The following is a 12,113-nucleotide window of genomic DNA, read 5'->3' as shown; positions in this document are numbered from 1 at the left end:
AAAAACTCGTTAAATCGTATGCTGCAGCACATTGTTTGAGTTTTGGGCATTTCGACAATGCTAAAATTATTTCTCATCCAATGACATCAGCTCATCTTGATGCCCTGGAATCTTGTTTCATTCATATGACTGTCGATTCCTCTGTTAACGGCATAAATTTGCATAACGACATAACAAGTGGAAATGCATTTTGCCCTGGTTTGCTCTTCCCGGCAAGTGTAATTTTTCTTGTTCTTAAGTATTAGTTTTTGTTTTACTCTCCTCTAGTGCGATTTTACTAGTTTTGTTTTTCACCTATATTTTAAATTTTCATAGGGAACATTACGTTTTACAATTAAGATTACTTTTGTTTCTTCTTATTCACGTCTTTCAAGTCTGGAGAATTGGCGCCTATTTTTGGGTCCCTTGAAAAATCTCGATGTTCATTTTTCTGGATGTTTTTAAAGTCCATTAAGATTTTTTATTCAAGTTATGCCTTATCATTTGAGTCACTCGGTATTATTTATTTAATAAAAAGAGGGATTTTTGTTGGTGTTTCGTTCCCTTATGATGGCAGAACCATTTGTGCTAGGTCATGAAATTTGATCAGCTGTTCAAAGAATCGTAGTTGCAGTTGTAGTTCATTCACTGCACAATGGGCTATTGGCAACGGGCAGGGAAGCATCCCTGAGGACGATCCGAAGACATGATATCACAATTTTGATCCTCTGCAGAGGCGATGGCACACCGCTTCGGTAGTCCGACGATCTGCACGCGAACTCGAGCACTTTACGATAGAACAGTTTAACGAGGACCAATGCCGCACATCCTCGGTCCCTGCTCAGACTGATCCAAGTGGTTACCCACCCGCACACTGATCCAGTTGAAAGAGTCAATCTTAGACCCCGATCCTGAAAATTGCGAACTTAATTTCCATTCGATAATTAGGGAGACACATTTGAAAAATGTAATTTTCTCATTGGTTCAGAAGTAGCCATTATTTAAAATTAAGCTATAAAAGTGTTCAAATAGATCCCCACAGCTTATATTATTTGCACAAGGTATCCGACTAGGTCTAGAACGTCAATTTTGACAAAAATTTTAATATTTTTTTATTCACTAGTTTTTTTCTCCACACACTTCTGTTTCTAAAACTGTTTTATTTGTGAAGATTAGCTAACTAGAAATGAAGTTATTTTAGAATAATATTAGCAACATATACCACAAAAAACTTGAAATGTAAACTTTAAACACGTTTATTGAAAAATCTATTTTTGAGTAAATTTAGCATTCGTAAAACATTATATCTTAAAAACTTACTAAGTAACAAAGTTGAACAGTTATTAATTAACAGTTATTAATTAATGTTTTGTGAAGGCAATGACCCACTGATAAATGTGTATATATATAGCATGATTGTTATTTTAGAGGTTTTTTTCTTAATTGCTACCCCAAAAATTTAAAGAATTTTTGTGTTGTAACATTCAGAAGCTTATAACTTTTTAAATTTTTAAAATTTTTCTTAGTTTTTGGTTCATTGCCTTCTCCTATGTCATAAAATGATACATGTAAAAGGAAAACTAATTATATTAAATTCATTTTGTGTTAGAGAGTTTTGCGTTATTCCATTTTTTTGCCGATTTTTTACCAAAAATGTACCATTTTTAATATTTTTTACGCTTGTATCGTTGTTTTATTACTTTAGTAGCAAGTTTTAAGCTATGATGTTTTAAAAAATGTACAAATAATATTACATAACAAAAATGTTTAAGAAAAAGCCTCCGCACCTAGTCGGATACCTCTTTTTGTTGTTGTTGTTGTTGTTGTTTTGATTATTTAAATCATAATATTTTTGAGAATCCCGATATTTTTTTATAGATATGACAGCAGCAGTGGTCTTTTAATGGATATATTTACCAACACCAGCTATATGGCAAGTCCAGACAATACAAGCTTACCGGTGTACCATACATTTCAATCAGACCTTTTTGCCCGGAAATGGATTGCATGCTGCAGAGCCGCCCTGGAGTGCTGCCAAAAAATGCAATCAGATCCACTTCCTGTTGGAGGTATGAACGATATCTCTAAATATTCATTATTGCAAATAATCCAGATAACTATGCAAATATTTGTGACATTTTCAATGCTAAATTTTTAAAAAGAAGTATCTGACATATTTTTTGTTATTTAATTAATTAAATGAAATCACATTTTACACAACTAAGTAATTATAAGGATTAATTTCCAGACAGTCATACGCGGCTTTGTCTGAAAATTAATCCTTAATCATAAAAGTTCACTGCACCACAAAAGAGCGAGAACGATAAACAATTAACAGAGGATAATTAACGTTTCAAAATTAATAATAAGCAATTTAAAATTTGAAAGAGAACAATTTAAAAATTGAAAAGGAACAATAAAAATTCAACAGAAGATAAAAAACAGTTTCAATTATAATCTAATCATTGAGACTTCATTATTGTTTTTGCTTTCCAATGTAACTTGGTAGTCTCCCCAGTATATTAGCTTAGTACTTTTTGGTTAGACAAATGCAAGGAAATTCAAAAATTTTCTTTTTGTTTTAAATTTTTCAGAGCGCCTATTTTAAATAATTAAAAAAAAATAAAAAATAAGTAAATAAATATATATATATAAAAGAAAGTAATTGAATTTTCTTGCACCAGCCTAACCGAAAAGTACCAGAACTTCTATGTCGTCCTTGATTGGTCAAACAATGACTTGATTTCACAGTGTCTGCTTTGCACACATTGGTAGAGAATACTCCTAATTTGAATAAATGTTTCCGCAAGAAGTCAATCTACAGCCTAAAATGTACTACTCTCTCTTTTTACACAACTGTTTACTATATTTATCATGTAACCTTCAGAAATGTATCATAAGTATCAAATCATTTCAAAATATTTCATGGTTAGTGATAAAGAAAATACTGTACTGCCATCTGTATGATAGAGATCAAACTTATTATAAGAGAACAAATACCAGACAAAATATTTAAAATAATGATTGCAGTTTCCATTTCGTATCGAAAAAAGCTCACAACTTACTTTTAACGAATATTTAATTGTCGCATTTCTTGTGCATTTTGACTTTTCTCAGAGAATCTACTTAAAATCTCCATATCAGTACAAAACTCCATTATTCATGCGAGCTCGTAGTATAAATTCCGTTACTAGTCTAACATATGGCTACATTAGTATAGATTTTAAAATTTTTTATAAAGCTTTTTTTGTTTGTTTTATAAAGCTTTTCGTTACCGTCAGATGGGGTGACTTTGTGCAACGAGGGGTTACTTTGTGCAAACTGTCATTTTTTCCCTTTTGGCGTCGTGCCATCTGGGGGTACTTTTTTCCAAGCTCGGTATAAACTGATTTGAGCAGTCAACATAACGAACTAATGGTTTACGTTTACCAAGAACTGGCAATGTAGACCTCATCGCTCTTGGAAAATTGTGAGCTCAAGTTACAAAAAGTTTCAAATTTTTTAATGTCACAAATCGGAGGCTGGAAAGTCTGCTCGGTTGACGAAGTTCTAGTTTTCCTGACCAGGAAGGTAGGTTATACTTTAAAAGTATTATCTATTGAGATAACAAATCATGCATAATTTTTTTAAAAATTATTATAATGCTATTTATTTAATAATTAACAGTTTGCACAAAGTCACCCCTCGTTGCACGAAGTCATCCCATCTGACGGTACCGATTATCACCTACAAGACACAAAACGTAGCATTTGCGTTTCAGAAACTCAAAGTTTAAGAAACTCGACTTGTGTTTGTTTTCAAAAATGTTTCTGAATCATAATGTTAGAAATAAATGAAATTATTTTCTTATATTTTAACTACATTATAATGAATTTGTGAGCGGAGTAAAACAATTCTGGTACAATTACTGTACTCTATGATAGTGATATTTCTGGTAAAAAAAGGGAACTATACTTCTGGTTAATAAATGAGTAATGAGTAAATCCGTCTGTAAGGTAAGATTATCAAACAGATAAGATAACTGATAAGATTAGATCAAACTGATAAGATTATCAAACTTTACCATACGTATAAAATTTTTATCACATATATGAAACCATATTTTTTGCTTACTTTTACCAAAATCATTACCTAAGAGCTTCGGAAAAATTACCGAGCTTTATGGTGTTTTCCTAGAACCGGAAAGGCAGTTAATTTTACCATATTCTGGTTGTTTTGATCATACTTTTTTTTCAAGTGGGGTTTTTCGACACTTTAATTACATTTTTATAAATGAAAAAAATTGTAATATTTTAATGTCATTGTAATATATACACGGCTTACTGATAATTTATATATATATTATAATGATTGGAAAGTTTTGTGAAATCCCATTGCAATTAAATTTTGACATGAAGCAAAGTTTGGGATAGATGATACCAAAGATTACTTAAAGTATTTATTCGTCCTAGAAAATTAATTAAAAAAAATCTGGAAATTTTTGATTTTACTTTTGAAATATGACATTTAGAACTGACAATTTAATAAAGTTTTAACAATATACCATGTATACATTACACACAGAAATATACTTAACACACAGAAAATATTTCAAACAATCAAGTATAGAGTAATTCAGCATTTACAATAAATAATGAAATAGTTAAAAATAAATACCCAGGAAATGTGCTAAGTTTATCAACACCTATTGTGTTGAAATTAACGACACAATCTGTTAAACAAACCTAAAATAACTATAGATATTTTGAAGCTTTAGCTAGCATTCCGTGTCTGATCTTCATTAAAAAATATAATAAAAATTAATAATTACGAGCACACGATATTGATTTGATTGGATAAAAAAATTGCTTTTCATAAATTTAAAAAGGGGGATTTAACATGACATTTATTAATGCATTATTATAGAAAATCATTTGTTTTTCGAATGGAATAAAAAATAAGTCATTTATCATACCCTGGAAAGACATTTATAAGTGGTTTTTTCTGTTTGAGTAAAATTGCAAAATATCTTTCTGCTCAATCATAATTTGATGAGGATTTGTGACATCTATTTATGCATAATGGACCTTTTTGTTATAATTAAAGCATTTTCTTAACATTATGAGTTTAAAAAACAGCTTATAGAATTTTTAATTGTGTAATTCACTTCATTGACGTATGAATAATTGATTACAAGAAGAAAGAAAATTTAATTAATATTTTAAGCATAGTTTAAAAAACATGTTATTCTTTATTTTATGTGTACAATTCAAAATATTTATCAAATGCAAATTATTCATTCCTTAATAAAATTTAAAAAAAGAATGAATCTGGATCTCGTAATGATTAGTATTTTTATGTATATTGTCGTAATAGAAAATATCAGCTAATATGAGGTGTAAGAAAAAAGAAAATGAAATATGTAATGAGTTTCGTGATTATTAAATGTTGAAAGTGCTGAATAATTTAATATGAGTATGAAATTTAAGTATGAGTTAAAAAACAAGTTCACTCTAAACTTATCAGATTTCACCTATTCCGTCATATCTCTCGTACAAATTTATCTTATATATGCAAGCAACGTATCCCATGAAAATTTATTTAACAACTAGTGTCTACAAGTGTGCACAAGGAGTTAAACATAATGTTTCGCTTTTAATTTTTTTCACACATCAGTTCAACAAAGTTCAATTAAAACAAACCCACACTTTTTTTATGCTGGAGTTTAACAAATTGAAAAACTTCGTGAAATACAACCTAGATTTTTAAGTCAAAATAAAAGTTTTTTTTTTTACGTTTACCACTTTTTTTTACATTTCATATGTTTTTCTTACATATTATTAAATACTTTTTCCAGGATTTATAAAGCTCAACACACATTTTTTTTAAAAGTAAAAACAACTTGTCCAGTCCTATTGAGGCATTTTGTTTGATAAAACTCATTAAGCACTTCCTGGAATTTTTTTCTCTGATTGAAAATGACTTATATTCTAACTTCTTATTTGTTGACGTATATTTTTCCCTACAATAATGGAAATCTTTAAGTACATTTTAAGGATCTATAAGTTTTCTAAAACAACGTGTTTTTTTTCCGTCAAAAGTGTTAAGAAAACTTGTCTTCACCATGGGCTCTCATACCTTGAACTTTCCGTAGCAGGTAAATAGCGAAAGTTATAAGTATAGAAAGGTGTTCACTGGGAATCAAGAGATAAAACCGAAAGCGAATCTATAAGCATCAACAGACAAAAGTTCTTTGTTATTACCAACGCTATGTTGATAGCAAATGAGAATAATATTTGATTTAACACAACTGCTCATTTGTTTCGGTAATTTCGAAAGTGACATTAAATTCTGATTACAGAGCAACAAAACCTTTTTTTTAAAAAAAAACCTCTATCCTTTATGAAAATTAATTGTAATTGCTAAAATACATTAAAAAAAGTTTAAAGTGCAACTACGTTTGAAGCCACTGTCATTGCAACACTAATGCTGTGTGGGTTAGCTATGTGGGTCTAAAGCTTGACATACTTAAAGTTCTTCATTTTTTAAAAAAACTGGCTAGTTGGTTATCATGTGGTCCTGGTGGTGCAGTCAGTTTAAAACGTTGCTCAAAAGCACTGTAATGAGCTGATGGTCGTGAGTTCGATTCTGACAGCTGACAAAACAGTCAGCGTGTTTACGCACCATGTGCGCGTGAAATGTCTCATGTCTAAAGTCCTCTTGTTTGTTGTGGTTTAAAAGTTTGGATGCTGGCGTATCAGCTCAGATGCTAAACATGTCGTCTGATTGTGCTCAACACTACTAACGGGACTGTTAAAAGATAGAGCTCATGAAAATGTGGTAATGCTCGACCATGGTCAAGTGGTGCAGTGGTCAATAGAGGCGGCAAGTTTTTTTCTTATGAATTGATTGGCTCATTCAATATTTTGAACGTTCCTCAGTACCGATTTTTCAATTTGTTAACTTTCTCTTCCCTTTTTTAAATACTTTTTTTATTTATAAACTGAGAAATAAATCATCAATAAATTTTGAAGCTAATGAATTTCTTAAGCTATAAGGTTTACTATACATAGTTTTTAAGAATTAACAAAATATAATGAACTTAAGCTCTAAGTATTAATATAGTTTATTATACGTAGTTTAAAATATCATATAATGCATAGAATTTAAGTAATAACAGAATGTATTATAAAAACTATACATTATTATTGAACAACACAGAATTATACATCACTTTAGCAGTACTATTATACAGTACTATTATAAAAAATTGATCGATATTTATAATCACTCTACTGTAACTCAATACTTTTACAGTATTTTGCGATTTTCAAATATTATTTATTAATGCACTATTTAACATTAGTATTAGGGTAGTACTTGAAGTATTAGGGGACCGGAAAGTAATGTCATTTCGGAGCATTTAATGTTCGTTAGTCTTAAGAACCAAGTCATTTTTTCCCCGATCCATTTCGATTCAGTTTCAATCCGGCATTAAAATGTTGTTTCTAACTAGGGTGAATACATTATTGATTAAAAATAAAATCTTGTTGTCAAATATTAAATGCACCGAAACGACATTACTTTCCGGTCCCCCTAATATAATCTCATATATGTATACGAATGAGACCGAATAATTTAGAGAATATAATCTCAAATATGGATACGAATGAGACCGAATAATTTAGAGAATATAATCTCAAATATGCATACGAATGAGACCGAATAATTTAGAGAATATAATCTCAAACATGTATACGAATGAGACTGAATAATTTAGAGAATATAATCTGAAACACGTATACGAATGAGAGCGAATAATTTAGAGAATACAATCTCAAACACGTATACGAATGAGACCGAATAATTTGGAGAATATAATCTTAAATACATATATGAATGAGACCGAATAATTTAAAGAATATAATCGTAAATATGCATATAAATGAGACCAAATAATTTAGAGAATATAATTTTAAATATGTATATGAATGAGACCAAATAATTTAGAGAACAAAGTATTAAAAAACTTTTTTTCCTATATAATAAATATCCTAAGTATTAGACAGATTGTAAATGAATTTGTTTTAGACAAAATTTCCTTCATTTAACGGTAGTTTTCTTCAGTAATCAAGAGAAAGGTAGTCCAGGCTTTCTGAAATTTAATTTTCCCCATTCTTGAGTAAATATTCTCCCGAGTACCCTGTCTCCTCGTGCAAACTATAAAATTAGCGTTATTGTGGATCTTGGGCTCTAGATGCCCCCAAATTTAATTAGTTCGACAGGAAAAGGGAAACCTTTGGGGTTGGATCTGCAATGTTCCGACATTGTACTTTATTTATAGGGATATTTTCAAAGGTTTCCCAATTCTTTCTTATATTTTCAATTAAGTAACAAAACCATTTCTGAAAGAGTTTGATAAAAAATTTAATTTGTGCAGAAAATGACGTTTTAAAAAGTAAATATACTGTATATTTAAAACAAAAATTAAACCAATATTTGGAGAAATTATGTATGTATCAAAATGTACTGATGAAATAAAATTATGTACGCATCATTATGCATGTACTTTATATTTTAAAACAAAAGTAAAGCATTAATGTAGGAAATTATATATGTTTCAAAATAAATATATCTTTACATAATATAAGAAGAGAGTGACATGATAACAAATAGCCAATCACAGAACACTAGCGGTTAGTAACGCACGAAACAGCCAATTAAAACTGAGAACGCATGCGCGAGAAAAGGTAATAATTTTTAATAATGCTGCTTGCTGAAATGTTACAACTAAACTTACCATGAGTGGGTCCAGTTTTTCCTCATTCATTTCAATATTGTTTTTGTTGTCATTAGCATAAAATTAACGAAAGTCGTAAAGGTATTGTTTTACTTTAAATATTTTTGTATCCCTAATTTAAACTTCTTTTCCAGTACTGCTATTATATTAAATTATGAAAATATTAAATTATGGTTGTGAACTCATCAAATTTGTTTGAATAATATAATGTTATAAGAATATAAATGTTATTTTAAAAAATGATTTTTTCGAAAAATCACTTCTGTTCACCAAGAGATCTAATTGTTTATAATACTAATAGATAGTAATATTTGGAAGTGGGAAGTAGAGGCACAAGCGTAAGTAAACAGAATTCCTTTTAGTATATATGTTAAGTGAATAATTTTAACTTTCATAGAAAAACTGCTTTATGCCAAAGAAAGACAATTATTGCGAAGCAATCATAGGGGTAGGTGGGCTGCAGCGATCAGGGGGCTTAGCCCCCTAGTTCTATGATAAAAATAAACCCAATATTACGAGAAGTTAATATATGAGTCAGTGTTTTTGATATACACTGAGAGAGAAATTCTGATAATATTCCCGTACTGACATTTCTGGTAAAACAAAATTTCATAATTCTGATAATGAAGATCAAAAACAGAATTTGATCTATTTATTTTTCGGTTCATGTAGTAACAGTTTAAAATTTCGATTCTCAAAATTATAGTTCTTAGTACCATACTTAGTAAAAAAAAACATAACTTAAAAATAAATATAACCAAACATATGGTTTTTATGCCGTGCTCTAAGGTATCATGATAAAATTGCAAAATTTTATTTGATTTCCCAAATTTTATCACATATTATTAAAACAGTAAATTAGACATAATTTTATCAAATTCGTTGCCAAAGCGTTTCGGTAAAAATCAAGCTTCTTGGTGTTCCCATAGAGACAGAAACACGGTAAATTCTACCATATTTTGGAAGTTTTGACCATATACTTTTCTCAGGGTAGGAATAAGTCAATTTTTGGTTAATAGCAATTTTTGTAAGATGTGCATAGATTTTTTTTAATATTTATAATTATGCATTTTAAGAAGCATGATTTGAGGTTAAAATAATCAAGGGAAATTTAATTAGCTAAAGACACACAGAGACACTTTTTTTGAAAGTGAAATACGTAGATTTCTAATGACCTAAGTTAAAACAAATTTATATTTGCTTTTGCAAATTACTGTCTTCCTTTGAAATAAACGCTTGTGAGGCAACGCTGTCTGAGAATAAATGCCTGTTTGAGCTTGAACAATATGACTTGTCATATTTTGCGCCAATTCATGTATCAAAGTAATTTACTGGACTTCTTTAAGCATTATTTCACAAACTCTACTGTTTAAGTTAAGTTCCCGATATCAATTAACTCCGTGCGTACGAATTACGTAAATAAAATCATTGTTATTAAAGCAATAATTAAAAAGGAATAAATTAAAAAAATCTCTACAGGATTGCTACTATATGAAATATCATGCACCGACCCCAGTTTGTCGTGAAATATCCTCAGTAGTAGACGGATCATGGGTTAGACTACCCTTGCCGTCAGGCTAACCGTGGGAGGTTCTCGTGGTCTTCCTCTCCATGTAACGCAAACGCGAGTTAATTCCATCAAAAAGTCCTCCACGAATTTCTCTCAATACTTGATCCAGGAGTTTCCTTGTCTTCTGAGTTGGGTTCAAAATTACAAGGCTACGGAGTTGAATATTAGTAGTCGTAAATCCAAAAATTGGGTCGGCTGCTCAACGACGGTTATAAAATGAAATTTATTAAATATCAGAGCCGTAATGACTCAGGGGATAGAGCACTCGCCTTCGAATGAGGTGCAGCACCGTGTTCGAATTCCAACGGTTGCTGGCAGATACGTAATCCGCATCCGGCTTGCACCACAGTGCTGACGGAAAGTATCCTCAGTGGTGGACGGATCATGTATTAGAGTTCCATTGCCGTCAGGCTAACCGTGGGAGGTTCTCATGGTTTTCTTCTCCATATAACGTAAATGCGGGTTAGTTCCATCAAAAAATCCTTTACGAAGTCACATTTCTCCCAATATTTGATCCAAAAGTTCCCTTGTCTTCTGGATTGGGTTCAAAATTACAAGGCTACGTAGTTGAACACTAGTAGTCGTATACCCAAAAATTATATCTGCTGTTTAACGGCGGCTATAATTATAATAATATATGAAATATCAAGGCCGATATCAAGAAAGAAGTACAAAATGTGAAGAATTAACTATCTTACATACCTCATATTTACCATGATTATCATGAGTTATTATTATTAATATAATTAATTGTTTGTGTACTTACATATCTACATTAAATGATTATTTTTTACCTAAAAATATCCGGTAAAATCCCAGAATAGCCTACTTCTTGGCGACTTTTTTTAAATCTCGCCAAGTTAGAGATTATTACTGGAATCAACGCTGCTATTTGACTATTAAAAATTAGTTTAAACTATTGCAAATTTATTAAAATATTTTTAATGGAATAAAAAATAACTTACCTTTAAATTATTTAATAATTTCCCTTAAATATCTATCGGAAACCTAGTTTGGCGAGATTTCAAAAAATCGCCATGGGATGGGCTATTAAAGGATCCATAACTGTTTAATTAACAAAAAAGGTTCAGAAATTTTTTGTTGCAATTAACAATATTAATCTACACGTAAAACATAATAGTTATACTTCTAGATAAGTGTTTTTAACTGAATAACACATTAAAAGAAAGAGTAAAATGTTTTTAAACTATAATTAAAATACTAATTACATTTTCTTCTAGCAATCAATCATTCAGGCGTCATTGTAGTCAGTTACACAAGTAAAAAATTCTATAACATGTTTTTTAAGCTCACAATATTTGGAAAATGTTTCATAATTATAATGAAGCAACAAAGAGGTCCATTGTGTGTAATTGACAGATTACACAAATCTTTATCCACATATGCTTGAGCCGAAAGTTAACTTTGCAATTCTACTTTAATAAAAAAAATCACTTAAAAATGTCATTCTAGAGTATGATGAATGACGTGTTTTTTTTTAATTCATTAGAAAAAAACGAACGATTCTTTATATTAATGCATTAATAAATGTCACATTAAAGCGCCGTTGCTAAATTAAAAACAAACTTGTTTCTTTTTTAAATCCAATCAAATAAATACCATGTGCTTATTTTTATTAAATTTTTTAATGGAAACCAGACTCTAAATACTGACTAACTCATCAAAAATGCATATTTTAGATTTGTTTAAAAGAAATGTGCTGTCAAGGCGACAAATTACTTATAAAATTTTTTTTAGAAATTATTAAGGGATTTCTTTGAAATT

General features: G+C 29.9%; 1 protein-coding gene across 2 annotated transcripts in view; it reads left to right on the top strand.

Moving 5' to 3' along the window:
- LOC107439555 (calcitonin gene-related peptide type 1 receptor-like) overlaps positions 1–12,113 on the top strand; it is a 127,869-nt gene that overhangs the window by 49,516 nt on the left and 66,240 nt on the right. For both annotated transcript variants that reach the window (XM_087161545.1, XM_087161546.1), the window contains exon 3: positions 1,858–2,048. In XM_087161545.1, the coding sequence (XP_087017671.1) occupies positions 1,858–2,048 (191 nt within the window). The remainder of the gene's footprint in view (positions 1–1,857; positions 2,049–12,113) is intronic.

The sequence above is a fragment of the Parasteatoda tepidariorum genome, chromosome 4 (genome assembly GCF_982258835.1).
Source record: "Parasteatoda tepidariorum strain Cologne lab strain chromosome 4, Ptep-v5.0, whole genome shotgun sequence".
Lineage (NCBI taxonomy): Eukaryota > Metazoa > Arthropoda > Arachnida > Araneae > Theridiidae > Parasteatoda > Parasteatoda tepidariorum.
This window is presented reverse-complemented; position numbering and strand designations above follow the sequence as displayed.